The 24,784-nt window shown below is 41.0% G+C and overlaps 1 protein-coding gene across 7 annotated transcripts; it reads left to right on the top strand.

The window, feature by feature from the left end:
• The first annotated feature begins 717 nt into the window (after positions 1-717).
• Positions 718-24,767, top strand: clip1a (CAP-GLY domain containing linker protein 1a). Of its 7 annotated transcripts, none has more exons than XM_076099277.1 (27): positions 718-871; positions 5,003-5,320; positions 6,149-6,702; positions 7,078-7,202; positions 7,298-7,514; positions 7,609-7,806; positions 7,928-8,019; positions 8,320-8,380; positions 10,883-10,987; positions 12,267-13,175; positions 13,328-13,444; positions 13,769-13,826; positions 13,908-13,991; positions 14,098-14,254; positions 14,473-14,638; positions 14,821-15,036; positions 16,049-18,493; positions 19,310-19,447; positions 19,543-19,649; positions 19,814-19,934; positions 20,047-20,090; positions 20,272-20,292; positions 21,015-21,132; positions 21,950-22,100; positions 22,243-22,295; positions 23,471-23,595; positions 23,694-24,767. In XM_076099277.1, the coding sequence occupies exons 2-27, from the start codon at positions 5,236-5,238 to the stop codon at positions 23,920-23,922; spliced, it is 6,696 nt and encodes a 2,231-aa protein (XP_075955392.1). In that variant the 5' UTR covers positions 718-871; positions 5,003-5,235; the 3' UTR covers positions 23,923-24,767. The 7 variants fall into 7 exon arrangements, with proteins under 7 accessions (XP_075955392.1, XP_075955390.1, XP_075955395.1 ...); XM_076099275.1 differs by having other exon boundaries at positions 7,609-7,827; XM_076099280.1 differs by lacking the exon at positions 10,883-10,987.
• The last annotated feature ends 17 nt before the right edge of the window (positions 24,768-24,784 follow it).

Here is a 24,784-nt window from a genome sequence, read left to right as displayed (position 1 = left end):
TCATATTCCAAAATGTTAGAACATACAGTACACACCAAAACTTTTATGCGCAGTATTTGCACTTAGACTTGTAAATGACTTGCACATAGTTGCATACTAAATACTCACATACTCCTACATACAGTACATACTAATGCAAATGCATGCATACACAAGCCCATGTGTGTGGATGTGCTAAAAGTTATTTCACCCCTTGCAAAGAGAAACGTTTGAGACCACAGCCTCTATATAAGAAGGTTGAGTCTCATACCTTTTGTGATAAAGCTATTAATCGCAGACAAAGTTTAAACTCAACTTTTATATTCTTTCTTTATATTGAAAAGTCAGAAATTTAAGTTAAGTTCGGGACTATTATCTTGGAATTTAGACTCGGATATTTTTTTCTGAATCTTAAAATTCTGGTATTATCATAAATGTGAAGAGTCTGAGATTAATTAAACCTGTTTTCACTTGGTCCAATGGATTTACTTTCTGCACGCTGTATGCTTAAATAATAAAACAGTTTGTTTGACAATATTACAACATTTGAACCGCCCAATAGTAAAACAAACAAACAAAAAAAATGTACAATACAAGCTAAATATGAACACATTTTAGCTTTATGTGACTCCCTTTAACTTCCTAATTGTCACAGTAAAGTTTGTGTGTCAGGAGATAGTTTTGCTCTCTCAGAAGTGAGGGAGTGTTCATCTCGCTGAATATTTCATCTCTGATTGACGTCTCTCTCTCGGCAGTTGGACAGACAGCTCGTGCACTGGGCTGAGCCTGATCCGTCTAAATCCGAGCAGTCACTCGTCGTGGTTCTCCACTTAGCTTGCTAGCTGTGTATTTCCTCCTGAGAAGACGTAGGCTGTGTACAGAAACATATCAGGTCAGTACTAGCTAGCTCACGCCAAGGTCGTGTATTTCCGTAAACTTGCTTGTCTTTTTGCTGCAGGTAGTTCAGGAAACTAACCGCAAGGCTAAAGTTGTCCAGGTAGTGTAGACGTTACTTGAGGTGTTAGTTTAGCTAACCTAGCTAGCTACCTTCTCTTGGTCCCGACCACGGTTCGGGCCTCACTGCTAACGTTACTTAGCAACTAACGTTCGTTGGATATATTATTATCGTGAACACAGGCTGGGATTCAGCCAGAGAGGTGACAGTACAGTCACCGAACTGCTTATAACAACAACATATCTTTACAGGTGAACTACGCTAATCTGTCACAATTTGTTAGGCTGACTCTCAACTTGTAGCAGCAGTGTGACCTACTGGAGACACATAGGGAGACTTTTGGACTTGTGGAATTCGCTTCAGTCGCCCTGTTTACCACAGTGGTCAGTCACTGGGGAATTCGGATGTTTAAACATGTGGCTGTTACCGGTATAAGTCACCTTAAATAGGATATTGTCTCACCAGAGACGTGGATTCAATTAGTAAGGTAAGTTAGCTGCAGTGGTGTGTGTTAACAGGCTCTTACCAGATGTGCCACCTCATCGACAGCTCTCACTCTGTTAGCTAACGTTACTGAAGAAGGTCTCAAGGCGAGGCACGTTAAGGCCATAACCTCAGGAGACCTTACTTAACAGGTACTCTGCAATGTGTCAGTGCAGCAACATGCAAGTTCAACAGTAGAGCGTCTGCATTTGAGAGTTTAAAGGTTTAAAGGTGTGACTTCCGCATTAATGGTTAACATTAAGCCTTTCATACAAAAAGCAGTTAAACTTGTTTGGGCTTGATGGGTTGCAGTCTTAGGAATTGGAATTGGAATTAGGAATATCACTAGAAATTTTGAAGTTCCTGTATTTCTAGTAGTTTTTGTACTTCCGGATATATGAGAGAATGCTAACATTGGTGGGGAGGCAGATAAAACGACCTAAATTGGTAACTTTACAGAAATATCTTTTTTTCATGCATGCACCATTTATATGATTTTTACATTCACTTATCATAGTACGAACACCCTGTTTTAGTTGAAGAGGCTCTATTGGTTGTGGAAATACTGGATTTTACATTAGGTCAACATTGGAAACCTTGACTACTAAACCATGTGATTATTGTTTCAGTTATGCCAGGGCACAACTGTAAGTGTCAGGATCTGCGTAGGACAGGGCAGTGGTGTGTGTATATATACACGAGCTGTAATAGGTTTTATGTCTACCTGTTGACAGTGAGGATTGTTAACTTGAAAACAGGTGAGTCTGTATTCCCAGACAACACCGGTGCAGAATGCTTCTGCTTCTTATTTTGTGCTCATGTCCTGCTAGTGCTTTTTTTACACCTTCCTTTGTCAGTGCTAGCAGGGTCCGACACAATCATCCCGGCAGATGTTTCCTCAAAAAGGAAGAACCAGAGCTCGATTTGGCCTCGTGATGACAAAAGCAAGAGTGTAGGAGTGAGGGTTACATCTGTGAATACACTCCTCTGAAGGCGTACTAAGCAGCTACGGTTGTAGCTTTAGACCAATCAGCAACAGCTGGACATGCTATAAAAACATTCCAAGGAAATCTGTTTGTACTGGGTTCAAAAATCTTGATCTCGATGACTAATATTAACCTACGGAAATAGCCTTGTGGAACGAAAACCCACTGAATTGTGTAATCGGTGACACCCTCCCATCAGTTAACAAACACTTGGGCGGCTTAAGGGATGCAGATTTTCTGCTGTTATTACAAAACATGCAAGCAGATCAGCTAACGTCTGTATCATAAGTGGTTTTGCACTCCTGTAGTCAGCAAGAAATGCTTCGCTGAAGTATTATGAAGATACTCATCTGCAGATGGATTTTGTTTTATCATTTAGGAAGTTTTTTCCAACATGCTTTTGGTAATGGCTTCCAGTAAAATCCTCACAAAGTGTGTCTATTCTGTTCATATCCATTGCCTAAACAGTCTCTGAGCACATGAACTTCTGTCATTACCACCATGGAAATCGATTATGTCTACGCTGTCATTTTAAGAAGTCTCAGTTCTGTTTTAGAGGCTACCATCTACCCGTTTCTATTTGTGTATTTACATCACAAAACATTCATCCAAACTACATGGAATTTGGAGGTAGTTTAGTTAAGCTTAAGTTTAATCTTTTTCTTAATTTTGATTTTTAATACATTATCATATTGATTCCCTTTTAAACTTTTGAAAAACATTGGTATTTGGCTTTCTTCCTAGCTGCAGATTAACGCGACTGTCGGTGGCAAAAGATTAACATTACTGTAGTGGGAACTTCTCCAGACTAAGTGGATCATTTTCAGCTGACTGCTTCAGTTCACCAATCGGAGCTGAAACAGCCTCAGTTAATGCTCACACTAGTCGCAGTAAAGCCGGGTGACCTTCAACTGTGGCTTCATAATGCAGTTGGTTTTTAGACCCACTAGTCCTATTCCACAGGCTTATGGCTCATTCATAGATATTCATCAAAGTTGTGACATTTTTTTAATGTTTCCCTTTTAGATTTGGATCGTCAAACGATCAATTCAGCTTTCAGCAGTGTTCAGCTTTTCAAAAGCTTTCCGTCTCAGACCTCCTCTTGACCCAAGGGAACCAATCAGTATCATTCAAAGGCACAGTGGGAGAAAACTGGAACGCTGCATTTGAACTAGGTCACTGCATTCTGACGGCCAGTCTTTATTTTCCATCGAGAAATGTCTAGGAGGGTGTGTGTTGTGTTGCAGCGTGTCCTCTCGATCCTTGTGGTGAACCTACATGCTGTAGCTCTTAGGCCCGTTGAGGAATGAAAGGGATGTTTGTATGATGCTGTTGAACAAGTTCTATATTAGATGTCTACCCTGTGATGTCGAGCGTCTTTGCTGACTTCAAACGGACTCAAAACAGTTTGACTTTGCAAGAGAGGTGATAAGGCACTGGAGGTGTTGATTTACAATTTTTTAGGCATATTTCAGGGTAAAGAATATTTTTAAATCAAGAATGTTAATCAAAATACGCTCTCTGTTCTCACCTGTAAGGTGCTAAAGCGAATCCCGATATATAAATCTATCCGAAAGAGGTGCTGTTCTCGAACTGGTAGGGGAACTGCATATGGAATCCAATAAAATAAAAATAAAGTGTGGAAACCCCCTTGGTAAAAATGTGTATTTCTTTGCGAATCACACTTTTTTCATCATAGAGGCCTGCTGGTACACATGCACAGTGCAGTAATTGTTAGGTCACGTTGTTGACAAAGCAGCTCATCCTTGCTTTAGGTTGCTTGTAGTTTGCTTTTAAAGATTGTAGTAGCTCAATCAAGCATCAGGATTGGTGTCCTATACTTTCTATACACCTGCCGAGATCCTGTTGGGGATGCTACAGATCTGAAAGTAGATTGGCCTGAAACTCAAAGCGTGACAGTAGTTTTTCTGTTTTGATTGAATGAATCCAGGCAACAGCAGTATAAAAGCCACAATGCAACACTGAGTCAAACTACTAACAACAGGGGGGCCATGTTTAAATAGTACATTCAGCCAATCAATTCTGTCGTCAGGTAATCTGACAATCGGCCTAATCTGCTGGTGATTGTGGTCTTGTTTCCACAGTAATCCTGTTTTTAGGAAAAGCTGCCAAACAGATTTCAGCGATTTTATGCGCCAGAATTATAGATTGAGTGAGAGAGTGTTTGGGGTGCTGCTTGTATTGTGGTCAAGGTCACAGATGTTGAGCTCTTCAGAAGTTCATGATGGCAGTAACATAGACTGCATATCGACTGGCCTTTAAACGGGGTATTTTTAGGTCTTAACTGTGACGTGGTGTGTACTGAGGACCTCGTTGTCATAACAGAAACAAAATGCCTCCGTTAACAGAGCACCACAAACAAAGTCAATGAACATGCCTTATCTGTAGCTAGTTATTAGTTTACTTATTACATTAAATGTTTGCTGGCAGAGACGGGAAAAGTCAGCAAATGGTACATTTGCCAAAATAACAAATTGATTTTGTTAAATAGTTTCTTGTTAATTAGCCAGCAGTGATTATCTGAGTGCTCAGTAAAAAATATGAGTAATATTTCTTTTTTTTTCTCCCTTCCAAACAGGGTCCTTTTTGTGAGCAGCACTTTTTCTCCCTCCTCCCTTTTCCTAGTTTTTCTTTTTGTTCAACATATTTTGTTTCTTTTTTTTTTTTATTTAACATTTTTTGTCAAATTTAATTTTGGTGAGGAGAGAAAAACTTCACCAACACAGAGCTGCCACTTGTTTTGATGGTCTGGGGTCAGTCTGTACCCTCCAACGGAACGCCTTGTGGGTCTAACAGATCACAAGAGGAAACATGAGCACAGCCAAGGCCAGTGGGATCAAAGGGCCCAGCAAGATAGGAAGGCCCCCTGGGACAGCGGCCCCCAAGACCAGCACAGGTAAGAACCTCCCCTTGTGCAGCTTCTTCACCCTGTGGGGAACTTGTGGCAGTGCAGTGTTTGCCCTCGAGTGTTCCCGAGCCAGAGATTGTTTGGTTCATGAGTGAATGTGATATTATGTCAAATGTTGTGTCACGCTCTTGTTGGCGGACCTGTTGGTCCTAGTTTATGTCATTATACGACTTAGCTTGTAGTGCCTTCTAGCTTTTTTACAGTTTTGTTTTTATGGGCTGATATGTCTGTCTCGTTGCGAGGAGCTTCAGCCCGAACAACTGTACAAGGCTGTTTAATTTCATTGGATGAATAGAACTGATAAATGACATACACTCACCAGCTATTTTATCTCAAATCCCAAGGACTACACAACAGCAGACCCACCTTGAGATCTGCTGAACACACTTTTGTTTAGGTTGCATTTACATCTGTACAGCTCAGTCCTAGTTTGCTTAGGTGTGCAGTAAGGGGCTCACAGTCTCATACGCGAGGCAAGTGACTATTTGGAGATAAGGAGATGTAGGCATCCCAGCTTTCACACCAACAGCTTGCCAAAACAAAAGTAATAATTTGTATGAGAATAGTTTTGCTCCTGAAACATTTAGCCTAGATCTCATTTGCCTCGGTCAATTGGAAGTCCCGTAGAAATGTTGGTTTACGATACCTTTTTAAGTTAGTAAGGAAACGCATTCAAACAGAGGAAAGATTAAACATGCATAGTATATTCTGTACATCAAATCACATGATATTTAAATGCTTTGCACTGCATTGTGACATTTGTCTTTCTCAGACAATGGAGTTTTAAGACCCCTGTTCTCTCTCCTTATTTGTCAGCGGGAGCTAAAGTTAATGCGGCCGACAAATCAGACGCAAGTGCCACTGGAGGAGATGCCGAGAGTGCCGGGGAGAGCTTCCAGATAGGGGAGCGTGTGTGGGTGAATGGGAATAAAGCAGGCCACATACAGTTTTTGGGAGAGGCACAGTTTGCCCCAGGACAGTGGGCCGGGATTGTTCTAGATGAGCCAATTGGGAAGAATGACGGGTCAGTTGCAGGTGTTCGCTATTTCCAGTGTGAAGCCCTGCGAGGAATATTTACCCGCCCGTCCAAGTTGTCTCTCACAGAAGGGGAGGCTAATGGAACGGAGACGGCACCCCCCTCCCGCGCTGCATCACCCACTCCTTCAGTTGGCAGCGTAGCCTCGCATACACCTGCCCCAAAACCAACATTACCCTCAACTACAACGGCAACCAAGAAGGCCTCCTCCACTACGCCAGCTGCACCATCCTCCAACCTCGCACGAACAAACAGTGAATCTATCTCCAACCTCTCCGAGACTGGATCAGTCAAGAAGGGGGAAAGGGAACTGAAGATGGGCGATCGAGTATTGGTAAAGTTTGTTACATTATCCAACAGAAAAACCATTTCTTCTCTTGATATTCTACCATATGACTAACTGAACTCTCCTCTTCTTAGTAATTAACGGTCGGAGTTAAAGGAAGTACTGGTACTAACACTGCTCTGTGCAGTCCTGTACATTTCGTTGCATTTAGAGAATTTGGTTTTACATGGTGTCCATATGTTGACCATATGCTGACCTTACTTTGGCCTCATTCTGTTCAAAGCCGGTACATGTTTGTTTCTGTTGCTTTGATGGAATTATCTCACTCAGGGTTTACTACCAGGCAAAGCTGATTACTCTCTAGGCCTCTCTTATCTGTTGAGGAGATTAAATGTTTGCTAATATTTTGTGTTTTCTTCTCAGGTCGGTGGTACAAAGGCAGGAGTGGTACGTTTCCTTGGAGAAACGGATTTTGCTAAAGGCGAGTGGTGTGGTGTGGAGTTGGATGAGCCCTTAGGAAAGAATGACGGGGCAGTGGCAGGCACAAGGTACAACAGCCACTGGATCTGTAAATAACTAAAAGTTAACAACATGTATACTATGATTTACATTATCATATTTCTGTTCCGTTATGTGTTCCCAGATATTTTCAGTGCCAGCCCAAGTATGGCTTATTTGCTCCGGTGCACAAAGTCACACGAATTGGCTTCCCTTCCACCACGCCAGCCAAAGCAAAAACAACAGTTCGCAAAGTAGTGGCCACACCATCAGGGCTGAAGAGAAGCCCGAGTGCCTCTTCCATCAGCACCATGAGCTCCGTGGCCTCCTCGGTCGGCGCCAAGCCCAGCCGTACAGGCCTGGTGAGACATGGACACACTCGGTTTCACCTATTATTATTTTTTATGCTGTGCTTACTCCCCCGTCTGACCTTGCTTGTATTCTGTCTCTCCATAGCTAACGGAGACGTCATCGCGGTATAATCGCAAGATTTCGGGCACCACGGCCCTGCAGGAGGCGCTGAAGGAGAAGCAGCAGCATATCGAGCAGCTCATGGCTGAGCGGGACACGGAGAGAGCTGAAGTTGCTAAAGCTACTGGCCATGTTGGAGAGATGGAGCAAGAGATTGGCCTGCTCAGGGAGGAACAGGAGCAGGTCAGCTCTCCCAGTGGTTCAGTAATAACACTCCTGTTGGTCCTAAAGTACACTGAGAATTAGAGCTGCCTGGTCATCTACATTGATATTTTTTTTATTTTGATCTACCTTTCCGTTGAAGATGGAGACCAAGATGGATCAGTTACGTGCCTTGGTAGAAGCTGCAGACAAAGACAAAGTGGAGATGCTGAACCAGCTGGAGGAGGAGCGTAGGTAAGGATTCCCAGGGCAGTATGTCAGCATCTATTGTTTCCATTTTATTGGGTGAGTTTGTCAAAAGAAAAAAATGAGAAACGGGCATAAGTAAATAAATACATACTGATATCCATGTGGTCTTATATATTTATAGTTGTATATTATATGAAGTGTCTACTATATAAAGTCCTGAGGAAAGATATGTGCCTGAGTTGGCTTAACCTTGCTCTTCATCTACATATATGTTATAGGTTGTTAGTTCTCCTGTTATGTCTAAACAACAACGCTCCCTCAAGATAATTATTTTCTGTTGAACAGGAAGGTGGAGGACCTTCAGTTCCGCGTAGAGGAAGCTTGCATTACCAAAGGAGACCTGGAGGTAAATGCACAACACAAATCCACACCATTGCAACTAACACTTTTTTTTGAATTCCTGTTTGAAAAGAAAACATTGATCAATTCAATAATATCAAATCAGACATTTCCTTTTTTTGATTGAACACAAAAGTGGATGTTTTGTCCCACTGATCTTTTGTTTCTAAGTCCGAAGCAGCAGGTGCTCCATTCACCCTGCACCGTGGTTCAGTTCAGATATACCTTCCTCTATTTCCATGACAATAAATGGATTTACATATTTCTTTACTGCACATCAGTGTGTCTCCTTGTGTGCAGGTCCAATACGATTTAAGGTTGCAAGGGGTTAACTGGTATCCCTTGTCACTGAGCTACAGTTGCGTCCAGAGAGAGCATTTTCACTATCTCTTGTTTATGTTAGCAATGGAAGCTATCCATTCTGCAGCCTCAATAAGTTTGCACGGACAGTTTGATACATTAGATGATGTGCGGTCAAATGCACCCAGTGGTGCAGGAAGGCTCCGGCTTTGATGACGAGGCAGAAATGAATACATACTGATATCCATGTGGTCACTGAACAAAAGGCATATTGATATTGTTGTAGTAGGGTTAACCGGGTGAAATACTTAATGTAGAGTCAAGTCGTATGGTATATATTATATTTTGGAAATATATTGTCCAAGTTAATTATCAAAGCTAGGGGGATTGTTTTTTCCTACACATAAGGCTATGTGAGGGAAATAATGTTAAAATTTAAAATGTATAATGTCAAGGATTTGTTATTTATTCCACAGTGCTACACAGGGGACCATCTCAATTACCCTGAAGGCAACCGAGCTCAAACTAGATGTTTAAATTGAGGGCTACAGGGTTAGAATATCCCTTTTATCTTCTTTTTAAATGTGTATACTAACAGTTTATTACTTACTCACAGCTGTGGATATATTAAAAACTTGCATGCAGCTTGACAGACACCAACAAAACTTCTAATCGGCCAAACTCAAAAACTGCTTTGTTGACTTCAAGCTGTTGAAGGTGTGATTACTAATGTTGTGCTATAACCCTCGGTGCCTCCCTGTTCAGTGATGTGATGTTATTGCTTCTTTTTCCTTCTCTTCCTCGTCTTATATGTTGGTCCAGTGCTCAGCATGGAACCACTGGAGATGCTCCCTTGTCATCCCACTGTCCAGTCACAGACCTGTATTCAGTTGGCCCACTGCAATTTAATGGGAAAAACACTCGACTTAAAAATTCTAATGTAATTTTTATACAAAGTACAGTAAAAATATAGTTTGTACCTATTCCACGGACAATGAACAATGGGTCCATATAAGTAAACTTGCATTCAAAGTACCCAGAAAATGTACAGTGAGCCCTAAAATATATTTCTGGTAGTTTCATAATGACATTCTTCTAGTCTTATTCATAACCTTTGTGTATGGTATATACTTAAGTTAGTCAGCCATGACAGTTTATTTTGTCAGTTTGTGTCCATCAAACACCTGGTATAAGCTGTTGGCATAATATTTTAAATTGGTGCTATTTCCCTTATTTAAAATGAAACTTTAAGTCAATATATGCTGGGTAACATGCAAGACCATAATCACAAACTTGTGCCATGAAATGCTCCAATAAGTTACTATAAAACCATTAGTCATAGCACACAATAACAAGAAGTCAAATGGGAACCCTTTCTGTTTCTTGGGCCCTACAGCTTAAGCTTCTGCGTTATTGATTGATTTCTCTTAAGTTGGTCACAAATCCTGCACATGGTGTCTGATAACGGGTGGTTTCTATTACAATACTTACTCTACTGTGGACAATGGCCTTACCATTAATGAGAGAAAGCAGCGTGGTTATTGATAATGCTACCAATATAAAATCAAGACATAATGTTGGTTTAGTTTTAAGTACGACCAATGCAGCCATATGTCTTTAGAACTTTGTGTTGTTAAATCAAAATGACAATCCTAGAACATCAGATATCTTCTGTGTGATCTAATCCATTAAAGTATCGGGCTCAGGAAACCGCCATCGCTGCTTTCTCTCCATGATGTGGTGAAGTCATTTTTACGTAATATACTTGCTGGCTTGACACATTATCAGATTTTCAGTGTATCATAACAATCGATGTGCTTTGTTCACCAGGTGTCAACTTTGCATGGTTACTTATAAACTGCCTCCATCAACATACTCATCCTGCATATTCATAACACATGGCCCCCTCTTTGGTCGCTTGTTTTGTATTTCCCACCATTCTTTCACAAATTCCCTGTGTGCAGCTGTTTATGGCACAGCCTGAAGGTTCTGCATGGGGTGTCTTCCCATTGTCATCATTCACTTCCCACCCAATACCCTTTCCCCAATCTCCCAAATACACACACACACACACACACACACATCACCATTATCCTTGTCCGAACCCCTCCATCCTCTCTCCTGTCTCACTCCCTCTCTGTCTGCATTGGGCTGGCATGTGATGGTGGCACTGGTGTGTTCTCTTCCTCTCCCCCTTGTTTACTAACAGACGCAGACCAGACTGGAGCATGCCCACATTAAGGAGCTTGAACAGAGCCTACTCTTTGAAAAGACCAAAGCTGAGAAACTCCAAAGAGAGTTAGAAGACACTAGGGTAATGAATTCCGCTCTGTAGTGCGCTGCGTTGGAAAAGAGGGCCTGTGCCGGGGATAGTGGCCAAAACATTTCCACGGGGTACAGAACGGTGCTGGGCAGTAACTGGAGCTTTGCTTTGTGTGAGCTTGCATTTGTCGGGCTTCACACAAGAAAAAGAATACTCCTGATTTATAACATATGATTATGTTTGTTTAAATGCTCAAATCAGTCCATCTAGTGCAGAGTAAGATTTGCAAATTTAGCATTTCAAATTGTGGCTACAGAATACATTTGTAACCATTTCTGAAGTATCATCTTCCCTCATCTTTAAATTGATTCACTCAAAATTATTTTACGTTTAAATTATTACTGTAAAAACTAATCATACGCATCTTTCAGCTGTCTTGAGTAACAGCTCTTTAATTTGTACTATTTTCCGATAAGTTGCCCAACCTGAACTCACTCCTGCTTTACTGGTATCACTGTTTAACCAGACAGACAAACTTCTCCCGTGTCCCCGTCCTCGGTTCTACTTCCCCGGTCCCTCCCAGCATCCATTTGTCCTGCTTATTTGGTGTCCTTGCGTTTGGCTGGTCCAATACCTGCTCCACCTCCCAGACTAAGCATCCTTGTGTTCCCTTACGGTATTATAGTCATAAAGGGCATCAGGGAAAATGTATTTCTTTAATCTCAGGCCATCGTTTCTCCAGGTTCCCTTTCGACAATTATTTGTTCAAGAAAATGTTGATTTTGATTAAATAATTAAATTAACCAAGCTATTAAATATTAGGTTGAAGCAGTCAAAAGAGATGTTTGAGATTAGAATAAACACTAGATTTGGAAGATAGCTGGACTAACATAAAAATAGTGGGATATGTCAATTCTCCCAAAGTGTTTTCTTACTTCATACCTCTCCTAAATCATGTGGTCAGTATTACCATGGATTCAGTGATTGAGAGTGATAGTATAATGGATGGTGGAAAATGTCTTACACACTACTATAGCTCCATACATGCTTTCAGTGTTCACTTCCATTATTTGGACCATACCGTTTATAGCCACGAGAGGTCAGTGTAACACCTTGTTTTTGAGATCAATGTTTTTCATACCCTCCTCATTATGCAAGCAAATTGGACAATTTCTCTGTCAGAAACATTTTAAATGTGTTGTTTAACAATCCCTTTTTTTTCATTTGTTCAGTAACCGTAAAGTATGATCAAGTCTTTAACACACTTGTTAGTACACATTGCTTCAGCATGTCAGACGCATCATTGAATATAAGATTTCTGCTCTTAAAGGTTGCTACTGTGTCGGAAAAGTCCCGCATTATGGACCTTGAGAAGGATCTTTCTCTGCGTACAAGAGAGGTAGCTGACCTGCAGCTGCATCTTGGGACCCAACAAGGCTCTGAGGACTCAAACTCAACTCTTTCTCCTCTTCTGGAAGAGATAAAGTCTCTGAGGGATCAGTTGGCTTCCCAAGAAGTTGAGCAGAAAGAAGAGCTAACAAAGTACAAGGAGAAGCTGCACGCTCAAGAAAAGACCCACAGTGAGGGAGCTGCCCATCTCCAGGCTACATCTGTAAGGCTCTCTGGGGACAACGAACAGTTGCAGATGCGCGTAAGCCAGGCTGAGAAGGAGAATGCTGATGTTATTGAAGTGTGGCGTTCGAAGTTGGAATCTGTCATTGCCTCTCACCAGCAAGCCATGGAGGAGCTGAAGGGGTCCTTCAGCAAAGGCGCAGGTGCCCAGACAAAAGAACTTATCGAAACCAAAAGTGCACTAGAGAGTCTGAAAATAGAGCACAATTTGGCTCTAGAGGAGGCTGGAGCCAAGCATGAGGCCGATGCTGCAGCTTTAACTCGGGAGACGCAGGCACTGAAGGCTCAGCTGTTTTCTTTGATTGAGGACAAGGAACGACTGGAGGAGTCACTACGGTCCAGCGTTGAAAAAACGGAGGAGCAGCACCTTGTGGAGATGGAGGAAGTTCTTGGAAAACTCCATAATGCTGAAGTTAAGGTGAAGGAGCTTGAGGAGAAAGAAGCAATGTTGGCACAACAGGCCCAAGCCAAGGACAGAGAAACCAAAGAGCAGATTTCAGAAATGGTGGCTCTGCGCAGTCAAGTAGCACAAGGTAACCAGGAGCTCGTGACCCTGAAGAGTCAATTAGAGGTGGTTCAGAGCCAAGGGAACAACCAGGGTGCCAAGGTGGGTTCACCTCCTGACCATATTCATATTTCATTTTCAGTGCGTCTCATGTTTGAGCAAAGTTGTGTCCTTTTTTTCTTCTGTTAATGTCATTTCCAGACGATGCTTCTTCTCTTTTGTCCTCTGTAATTTTTACTTGACGTGTGCTATAGGTCAGTAACTTGAGCTCACAGTTGGAGGGCCGACAGCAGGAAGTCCTCTCTTTACAGCAGAGTCTGACCACTGCGCAGCAGGAGAAGGATGCCCTGGAACAGCAGCTTGGAGGCCTGGTGCGACTTATAACCACATTGTGGATGTGGATACAGTACCTTTTGGTGTTGGGATTGAAGTCATTGTATTTTTCATGTTCAGTGCCCTTCGATGAAAATCATACTTGAATCATGTCTGGCCAACATATACAAAGATACCGATCTCTGCAATGAGCTAATATCAGTTAAAATATCTGTTCATCTGATGTATCAGCTGGTCTAATAAAAATACAACTATTCAAATGTTGTACAAACCACGAAAATCAGAATCAATACTCAGAAAATTTTGATCTATTGCAGAAATTCATACACACAAATTTGATGCAAAAATATCTTTCTCCACAGAAACAAAAGTTGTCTGAAAGCACAGAGGAGCAGACTACATCATCAAACACTATGCAAGGTGAATGAGAAACCAGTGTAAAATTTCAGTTTGTCTTTAACGCCTTCTAGGATCTAAAATATAACCTTTCTTGTTTTGCAGAAACACTTGAGAAGCTCAGTAAGAAGGAAGAGCAGTGCACATCTCTGACCACAGAATCCGAGTCTCTAAGAAGTCAACTTGCAGGTGAGAACAGTAGAACTGCATTCATCTTGAATGTTTTGTATCTAGAATGCTTTTTTTCTCGTTGAACCTTAGAACCTATGAACGAAGTTGTCTTGTCTTAACTCAGGGCTCGAGAGGAAACTGAAGGCTGCCGACGAAAAGCTTGAGCAGCTCTCAAAGGACAAATGCAGGCTAGAAAATGATATTTCGGACATGATGAAGACATCTGGCGATAGTTCAGTACAGCTGACCAAAATGAACGATGATCTCATACAGAAAGAAAGGTGCCACACTTCATTTTGCCCTGCTCCCATATTACTTCATTACTCCACAAAACATATTATACCAATCATGTCAGAATTGGATACTCATTTCCCTATGACGTATTAAGAAAAAAATCTTGCCTTTGTTTGATTCCATGCTGTAGTCAATTATTTTGTTAGTTATCTAACCTGTCACTGAACATCCTCCTCAGATGTCCTCTTTTTTTGTTGTCACTCAGGAGGCTTGAGGAGTTACAGAGTCAACTATCGGAGGAGAAGGAGAAGGTGGCGCACTCGAATGAACAACTCCAGCAAGAACAATCCCGCAAAGAGCAGGAGCTGATGGAGACCAGAGATGCACATCAGTCTCAGATCAGTGGCCTCCAGGACAAGGTTGCTAACCTGGTAAGTATTGTTGGGCAGTCGCAAAAATGTGTTTGAGAATTTAACTGCAGATACTTCAAGTTTTGTGGACATTAAAATGTGTAATACTAAGCATTGAAAAATCTTAAGTGTTTCCCTGAGTCACGGGCTGCTTGGAAACAAGTAGGTCATAATGATCGTCTTTCTAATCTTCTGTTTTCTAGGAGAAGACTGTTAAACAGGGTGAGACCCTGGTTGAGGAGCTCAAGGCCTCACAAGAGAAATCCGTCTCTCAAGTTTCAGAGCTTCATGTGAAGGAACTTGAGGTTCTGCAGAGTCGGATTGACAAGTTGAAGCAGGAGCTCTCCTCCAACAAGGACAAACACCTGGAGCTTGAGCAGTTGGTGTCTGAGCTGCAGTCGTACAAGGAACAGGCTCAGGTAAGCACAAACCCTCCAAGATACACAGATATTAGTTTGATCAACGGGTTTTACATTTTCTGCCAGGAATTATTTTCATGGAAAAATTTATGAAAATGAAATTTACATAAAGGATTTTTGTCTATATTTAACATCAGTGATTAATGTATATTATCAACAACATTTTCCTGCTTAATTACCATCATACATATAATACAGACATACATTTGTGATGAGTTCCTCATTTCTGCCCCAACATAACCTCTTTCACATTCATTGGATGGTACCACTGGCCATATGCTTGCAGGGGTACACCTGATTAGAATCATGTTTTCAATGTATTTTAAGACCATTTATGATTATTAGCCAAGCCAAACAAATGCTTAAGATACTTAACGAGTTGTGTTGTGGCTGCTAAATGGATATCTATGCACTGGGTAGGATTCAAGTTTAATCGGTAGCATTTACATTCTGTATGTAAATATGTGTACAGCTATTGATTTAAATGTTCTACTACTTTAGCTCTGTACCCCTGCTTGCATTGTTTATTAGCCTGATATTTCATTTATGTGGAACATTTTCACTTTCTTACAAAATGGTTAGTTTTTTTAAGATTCCAGTATATAATGTAAATAGTTTATTTGTATACAATTTAATTAAAAAGATTGGCCCCGTGGTCACCGATCAAGCTGATTGAGTTAGTATTGATATCAGTATTGGTGCCTCCCTAGCTGTCAGCCACTCTCTGTTTATATGCCAGTCAAATTTGTTGGCATCATTTTAATTAATACATGTTTTAAAAGTAAGTGCTGAAGTGAAAATGTTCCACCTTTTCATATTGCTGAAAACCATTGTGGTGTTAGCTGTGGTGTGGTCTTTTGCCATTTTGATGCTACTGCAGCTTAACCTATCACTTTGTTGGACATATCTGCTTGGTTTAGTTTTTGATTCATCTTACTTTTCCATGTGTGTATATATATGTATATATATATATATCCCTCCTTTTTTTTTTTTTTCAACTTTATTTTCCCAGTGTCTTTCTGCTGAGCTTGACTCCAACAAGCATGATATTGAACATTTGACCAAAAAACTGGAAAAGCAGAGTCTAGATCTGGAAAATACGTGTAAGGAAAGTGAAGATGTTAAGGCTGAGAAGGGCAAACTGGAGAAACAGCTTTCAGATATGCAGACTAAGCTCTCTGCCCTTGAGATTAGTCACCAGGAGCTTTCAGTCCAGAATGAAGAACTGCTAATAACTAGAGATACGCTTTCAAAGAATCTAGAGCAACTGCTTGCCAACAGCAAGTGCTCGGATGAAGACAGGATTTCATTGAACAAGGAGCTGGAGAAGCTCAAAGATCTTCTTCAGGAAGTACAGACTGAAAACCAAAACCTGAAACATGCCAAAGGTGAGCACCAGGTGCAGATTGAGGAGCTTCAAAGACAAAATGCAGAGAAGAGTGACTTGCTCCTTAAGTATCAGCAGGACATCCAGCAAACTGAGACTACAAAGAAGCAACTGCATGATGATTATGAAAATGTCTGCAAAGAGAAGAACAGGCTTGAAGATGACTTCAATGAAAGCGTGTCAAAGCTCACATGTGAGAAGGAAAATCTCATTTTAGAGAGAGATTCTACTAGAAATGCCAAAAAATCGCTTGATGCTAAGAATGCCGAGTTGCAGGCAAAATTTAAATCCTTAAACTTAGAAAAAGAAGATCTTACGATGAGGAACACCCAGCTGCAGGCCCTCACAGAAACACTGACAAAAGAAAAGGTGGGGATGTCTTCTGAAATCAGTGCTGCTTTGTTGGATAAAAAGAGCCTTGAGACTGTGAAGGAGGAGCTCCAGAATAAACTCAGTGCTGCCAAGAAAGATTTGGAGAGCTGTGTCCATGAGTGTGAAGAACTTAAAGCCTCCAAAATGAGCCTGGCCCAGATGCTTGAAGAGTTCAAGACCAGCAGTCAGGTGACTGATTCAGAGAGGCTTCACCTTCTGCAGGAGAAAGAAGACTTACTTGCACTCCAAAGAAAAGTCTGTAATGAGAAGGAAAAGCTCTTAAGAGAGATGGAAGAAATAAAGGAGAAGTTTCAAGTCTCAACAGAACAAGTTTTAAAGTCCAACAGGAAACTTAAAGAGGCATTATCATCTTTTGAGCAAGAGAAAGAAGCATTTCGCCTTCAGAATTCTGAAATTGAGATGACTTTACATGTTGTACGAAAGGAAAAGATGAGCCTGGATTCAGCACTAGAGCAGCAGAAAATGGATTATGAGCGTTTGGCAGGAGAGATGGGAGAATTAGAAGTGAAGCACACAAAAACCGTATCTGAGAATAATGCTCTTTCTCTTGAGCGCGATAAGCTAGCTAGTGATATTCGAACAAATAAGGACCAGTTGGATAGTTCCTCAAGAGCTAGTGACATCTTTATTAAAGAGAAGTCTGATTTAACCGCAAAGCTCGAGGAAAGCAAAAGCCAAAAAGACGAAGTGGAAGCAGAGATGACCTCTTTGAAACAAGAGAAGGCTGACCTACAAAATGAGCTGCAGAAGCACACCGTTGATATTGATGTTCTTAAAAAGGGCAACGCTGAACTTGTTCAGGAGCACAGTAAACTAAACATGGATTTTGAGAAGGCTAATTCAGAACTTGTGCAGCAGGTCGATAACCTGACAAAAGAGTGTCAGCGGCTGCAGTCGTTGCAGACTGCAGCTGACGACAAAGTCCAATCCTCGCAGAAAGAGAACCACAGTCTGCTTCAGGAGATCCAGGAGTTAAAATGTCAGACTGAATCGATGTCGGGGGCCAAGAACGTTCTGGAAACCCAGTTACGGGCTGAGTCCAGTGAACGAAATAAAGCTATATCTGACAAGGATGGTCTATCCAAACAAATCGAGGAGCTGCAGAGAACGTTGTCCAAAGTTACGCAAGAAAATAAAGAGACGTCTTCTAATCTTCAGAATGCTGACGAGCAAAAGAAGGCTTTTATGGAGGATTTTAAGGCTCAATTGAAGCAGCGAGAGCAAGAAACTAGTCAGTTGACAGAAGATAATGGGCAGCTATTGTCTAAGCTAGAAGAAATTGGTAAACAAATGACCTCCCTGACCACACAGAAGGAAGACCTTTTAGCTGAACAGTGTAAATTGGAGCAGAACATTTCGTCTCTCCACACCAGCCAAGAAAAGTGGCTCGTAGAACGGTCAAGCCTCCTTGGAGAGATAGAAAACTTGCACGCTACCCAGAAAACACTAGAGGTCGATGTCAAGGGCCTACAAACGGAAAGAGAACTGTTGGAAATGCAACGCGAGAACGCTGTCGCGGAGGTTTCGGCTTCTGCCGTTGTGAAAGAAGAGATTTCCTCCTGCGTCTCAAATCTAACAGCCGAGAAGGGCGCCCTGCAGGTGGAGAGAGATGAAGCCGCCCAGAAAGTCAGGCAGCTGGAGTCCCAACTAAAAAATGCTATTTCTAAGCAGCTTGAGGTATTCCTCCTCCAGTAGTAACCCTTAGAGTGGCTGGGGCTATGTCACCTTCTCACTGCATGCCTGCTGGTTTGTCTCCCTTTCCTCTGTCCTTGTTGTTTTCGTGTCTAACTTTCATCTTCCATTTACTAACCTCTGTAAATTACCCCGAGCTCCCAGCCTTCACCTGTGGGCTTATAACGTGATCTAATGCGAGGCAAATTCTTTGGGCTTACATAACTATGTAGGTCTAAAGTGATCTTTATCGCACTCTCCATCTGATGGCGTTTCATTTGATTTGACATCCAGTTTTTAGAAGTTATAGCCCCAATATTCTGCTTCACAAATGTCATTCAGTCCAATTTTTAAAGGTTTTCTTGCAAAATCTCTCCGGTCCAATACACTTACAAAACTAGTAAGAAATAATGAGATATGTTGATATAAAGCAGCTTTCAGGGGGGTCGGTATCCGTTCTGAGGCCACAGGAGTATTTTAGAGTGTGTATGTGTGTATATATATACTAATTATTTTCCTGCTTAGTGTAATTTTTATGTTGTTAATTCTCAACCAGAATTTGAACTTGAAAATTTAAATGAACTGACATTTGAATACCTGATTCTAAATCAGAAATGAATGCCGAAAACTCATTAAGCATGCAATTAATTTATTAAATAATGTTAAAAAATCATTGGTTGAGGTCAAATGGCAATATGAATAGATTCGTCACATTTCTTATTTGGGTTGGTAGAGGTCAAAAGGTGTTGTATCTCAACCAACCATTTGCTGCTCTCAATTTGAAACCATTCTTAGCAAATGTCCTGCTCATGCACCATTCAGGCTACAGACGCCTCTGGCAAGACTGCTGAGACCCTTGAACAGCTGACAATGGAGAAGGCCAGTTTGATGCAGGAGAAGAACAAAGCCCAATCTTCACTGGAGGAACTCCTGAGCTCCAAGCAGAAGATGGAGGCACAGGTAAGATATGCTTGCTTACTTGTAGGTGTAAGCTCTCAGAGGTGTTTTGTGTAACTGTAAATTCAGCTAATAAATGTGTGTCATTATTGTTTTAGCTGAAAACATTGAAGAACAATATTTCCAAATATGAAGAAGACATGAATGTTTGCAAAGAGCAGCTTTCCATAGAAACTCAGAGGACTGAGAGTCTATGCCATGAAGTGTGAGTAGATATCCTTTGTTTTGGCTGCTTGTAAAAAGGAAATCTGTCGGATTTTAAATTTCAGTCCATGATATTGATAGGTTATGTTCAATCAAGAGACATGAAAGAAGTTTCTACAAACCAATACGAGTTGTTAGGTGATTTTAACATTTGTGTTTATTCAGTGAGGAGCTTAAAGTAGCAGATTCTGTAAAGACGCAGTCCCTGCAGATGCTGCAAGATGAGAACAACAAGCTGACGCTGGACACTGATAACAATCACAAAGCCATGAGTGATCTTGTGAAGGTGCAACACTTTAATAATCTTACATAAACTTACAAGCATCAGAACATTTTGTGTGTTGGCTATTGATCTGCTAACCATGACTGTATTTGAACGATGAATCTTTTTCTCTTAGCTCAAGGATGAGCACTCAAAACTCAAAAAACAGTTGAAGCACAGGTAAGAGAATGCATCATTTTGGGATTTGGGCAGTTTCTCAGATCTCTGCAAAATTCACCAATATTTTTGAAAGCTTTTTGTCTAAATAAACACAAATGCTTTCACCTGTGTGACACATGCTAATATTCAGTGCATGTGTAATAAAGCAAATGGTATGTCATGCTGTCCTTTTCCTTCAAAGCCTGCCAAATAATGCCTTCAGGTACGTCACGCCTTTAGCACTACGTGATGTCGGTCATCGTTGTGTAATAGTACAAATATAGTAACCGCATATATATAGGCAGATAATTAGGAACATGCAAGGCATGGTCACATTGCGTTTACTTTCAATGCATTTTCCCAGAAAACGAGGATGTGATGTCATGTTTGTGATGCAGTAAATATGTTTGGGCAAAGCTTTACCCTGACCTGAGAATCTGCTGGACTGGAGATTGCGCCGAAACGGGAAACGCATACTTGACAATCATCATACAGGCTTCAGTTGAAGTGAATGGGAAACGGAGCAAATTTTTGTAGTGTAATGTGACCATTCCTAAGGGCAAAGTACAATACATCTTAAGTCATAATGCACAGATTGTAATTTAACCTACAGCCCCATCTCATCTGCTTGATATTTTCATGTGCTTGGCCTGCTGATTTTGCATGTTTTTTTCCATTGTTGTCCTACTTTATTTAAATTTTCAATATGATGTCTGTACTAGAAGTTATTTTGATCTTTATCTTTATTTGCAGTCCATTTTGACAAGTGTACTAAATATTTTGACTAAACAAAAATGGCGCTCGATTGTCTTAATGTCTCAAATTTGTCAAGTGAAAAACTCAGAAAATAGTTTGAGTTCCAAAGTTTGGTAGATTTGGGCCAGTTTGCCTGGAGAGATTGTTTACTGTACCTCTGAGATTGAATTGATTTTGTGTATTTGATAGTGGGAGCAACTTGAAGGAGCAGTTTGACAAGGAGAAGGCTGTCCTCCAACAGTCCATCCATAAAAACAGTGCCTTAATATCAGAAAAGGACCAGCAGGTGGAAAACCTGAGGAGTGAGGTGAGAATATAATACATGATGGTACTCTCTTATTGTCAGCAGGTATGACAGCATATTGACAGCTGTTGCGCTTCCACAATGTGTGTGTGTGTGTGTGTGTGTGTGTGTGTGTGTGTGTGTGTGTGTGTGTGTGTGTGTGTGTGTGTGTGTGTGTGTGTGTGTGTGTGTGTGTGTGTGTGTGTGTGTGTGTGTGTGTGTGTGTGTGTGTGTGTGTGTGTGTGAAGAGTTAGAAACTTTGATTTCTTAGTTTTTCGCTCCCTGAAGTCAACATCTTTAGCTGTAGATTCTGAGGTCTAGAAGATACAAGAGGTTGCTTGCCTACAGCCCTTGACTTAACTTTTAGTATCATTAGCTTTTGACAGTTGGTAAATAAAGCTAAAATAACAGCTGTACTTGCAGGGACGTTTCTTACATTGACGTCTCACAGGATGTCACTTCTAGGTCAAACATATTGCCCTGCTTTCATTTTTAATGTGCATGCTACAACATGGCTAACCTGAAAGGGCAACTTTGAAAATTGTGAGCAAGAAAGCCCTTGTGGCAGTGCAAACCTAGTGACACATTTCTTATTGCAGGTTCAAAACATCGGTTATGCTGTCATTCTCTTGGATCCTGTTTTGAACTTAAACACGAGGACTCTGTACTCTCAGGTCTTGACTTGTAGATGAAATGCTCTAATTGGACGTATGCTTTTATTTCCGTTGTTTTGACTAAACTCATTTAGTTGGGGGACTTCACTTGTTCACATAACATAATGTTTTAGAGCAATGGGTCAAATCTCTTCAATACTGAATAGCCGTGGTTGTTTTCCTCTCAGCTGGTTGGACTGCGTGGGGAAAGTGACTCAGTTAAGACACTGCAGGGTACAATTCAGACCTTGGAGCGGGACAAGGCTAATCTACAGGACCGTGTTCAGAGACTGGAGAAGGACCTGGCTGCAGGGCCGGACACCTTCAACAAGTCCTCAGGTAAGAGTGGGCTTAACTCATGACCGTAGCTAATGTTTGTGATGGCACTAAGGTCTATGCTCTGTAAGGCGACCGCCAAAGGAAAACAAGATAACCTAGTCTACTCCTGCTTTTAATTGGATCTTTTACCTGTTGTTTCCAGGTGATCCAGTTTCGGACGAACTAAGAGAGGTTAAGGAGGCTTCTGAGAGTCAGGTGTGTAAACCTTTTCTCTCATTCTTCACAATACTTGTCTCATGCCTGGATAGATTGAAGGTTTTTGCCATTCATACATTCAGTGTTAAGATGCTTCCCTACCCTGGCCCATAGAAGGTTCTGGTTTGACAATGACTCATTTACATTTTCATCGTGCTTGGGGCAGTCGTACGGAAACAGTCTTACTGAATGCCGTTTGTGAAATGACTGTTCTGCTTACTCAGACATTTACTAACAAATGCGACCTCTGATGTAGCAGTAGACTCTGAATTTTACAGTTTGTTTACTCGTGTAGCAGTTACAGTATAATGTTTTAAAGAGGTGAACTGCGTCTAAATGTTCAGTTATCATCTCAGCTCTTACAGCGGTGATGGACATGGCTCATGAATTGGTATCACAGTTGTATTGTATATTTCTCCCACAGTGGTGGGATGATGGTCATCACTCTCAAAACCGTGACTTATTTTTCCTTTTGTGCCTCTGTTTACTCTAAAATGTTATACTGTGTCATTGATGACTTGAATGTGTTGTCTGGCAGTAGGTGGGTCCTAATTTGAATCTCATTTTTTTATTTAATATTCTTCTCTCGTTCTCTTTCTTAAACTCCAACTCCTCTCCTCTGCCCTGTCTCTGATGTTGGCAATGCTACACCACCATCAGGCAGCGGTTTGTTAATGTTTCTCATCAGCATCACTTGTGCATGTTTGTCTGTCACTGTCACTTGTATTGTTTGGATCACATCATAGTTTGTAGTTTTGACACCAACTGTCTTCCAAAGACAAATCAAGCTTGATTTCTCAATACCTTTAGCATTAAATATGCCCTCTTCTGAAATGATCGTAGATGCTTAGATTAAATCTTTTAAAGGTCGATGTTTACTCAGTAAGACGCTCATCATAAGTGAATATTTTACTGACTCTTCTTGGAATTTTCTTTGGCTGACGACTCACAATGACGATTCACCGTCATAGTTGAGATTAGATTCATAATTCGGGGGATGTGGCGGGGTATACTTTCTGTTATCTATAATCATATCATAGGGTTGAGGCAAAGTCCTTTGCACATAATACAATAAATAAATGTCACAAGGAGACCCTATATTATGTTTGGAAAAAATAGATATTGTTTGTATTCTAGATGATCAATGATGCTACTGTTATGTATCTTCTTTACAGATTGAGTTCCTGAATTCAGTCATCATTGACCTCCAGAGGAAAAATGAGGAACTGAAGGATAAATTGGAGAAAATGGCAGCTGCTGCTCTCAATGGGAATAATCCAAGTGAGCTGGATAACTATGGGTAAGTCCCATTCACAGCAGACTTTCTCACACTTGCGTTATGGCAGTACAAGTCAATCTTTTTAGTTACACACGGAGCTGCTTTCTCTTTCTCTGCAGCGGTGAAAAGGAACCCCCGAAGAAGAAGCTTCCCCCAAGACTGTTCTGTGACATCTGCGACTGCTTCGACCTCCATGACACAGAGGACTGTCCCACACAAATGCAGATGCCTGACTCCCCCCCACACACCACCTACCACGGCAGTAAGGGTGACGAACGGCCCTACTGCAGCATCTGTGAGATCTTTGACCACTGGACCGAATCCTGTACTGATGACCAGACCTTTTAAGCCTTTTTCCACCCTTGTTCGCACAATCGGTATATTTGCACATCATTTTAGATTACGCTGGGGTTTTGGGATTTTGGTTTGTACGTGTGCATTTCGCGTGCTTGTTTTTGCCAAGCGTCTTCATTGTCCATACCAGTCCTTAAGCGCTCTTATGGGAGAATGGTCTCAGAACATCTTCAGAGAAAAGACCAACGACATACAGAAAAATAATATATAGCAGTTAACAATTTATCATAAATGACTTTGGATATCCTGGGTTTGTGTGCGTGAGGAGATGCTGTAGGTGGATGTATCATTGTGGGAGAAGCTATGATCGTCAGATCATTTAATTTATCAATATCCTAACATTGTTTGCACAGGTTGTTGGGGAGTTACAAAGATAATATAGTATCATGAAAAATGTTTATTTGAAACTGTAAATGACTTGATTGGAAAAAAAAATATCGGTTGCCGCAAAACTTGGTGAGCTATAGTTTATTTTTTTATGCCTGGAGATACTATGTACGCTTTAAAGGTTTGATAGTATGCGTGTTATTTTGTGAATGGTAATCACAGGGGAGAGATTGTCTCACTCTTGTCTGGAGTGGAGCAGTAAGACTCACTGCTGTTTGGCTTTAATGGGAACTTTTTTTATGGTCTTCATGAAGGAACGGATGGATGATTGTTAAAGAAGAGGCAGTGAAACCTAAAGCACTTCCCTCTTACTGTAACCCCTCAGTTCCAGTGAAACGGCCTTTCCAAAAAATCATTTCTGTATGAAACAATTAAATACTTGGGTATTTCTTTAAAAATGTTTTGAATATCTATTAAAATAAATAAAATTTATGTATAAATTAAAAATCAAACCTCTCTGTATTGACTG

Source organism: Anarhichas minor, unplaced genomic scaffold (genome assembly GCF_050575085.1).
Source record: "Anarhichas minor isolate MPS153535 unplaced genomic scaffold, ASM5057508v1 ptg000025l, whole genome shotgun sequence".
In the NCBI taxonomy this organism is placed as follows: domain Eukaryota; kingdom Metazoa; phylum Chordata; class Actinopteri; order Perciformes; family Anarhichadidae; genus Anarhichas; species Anarhichas minor.
The sequence above is the reverse complement of the archived record's forward strand: the minus strand, read 5'-3'. Positions and strand labels throughout refer to the sequence as shown.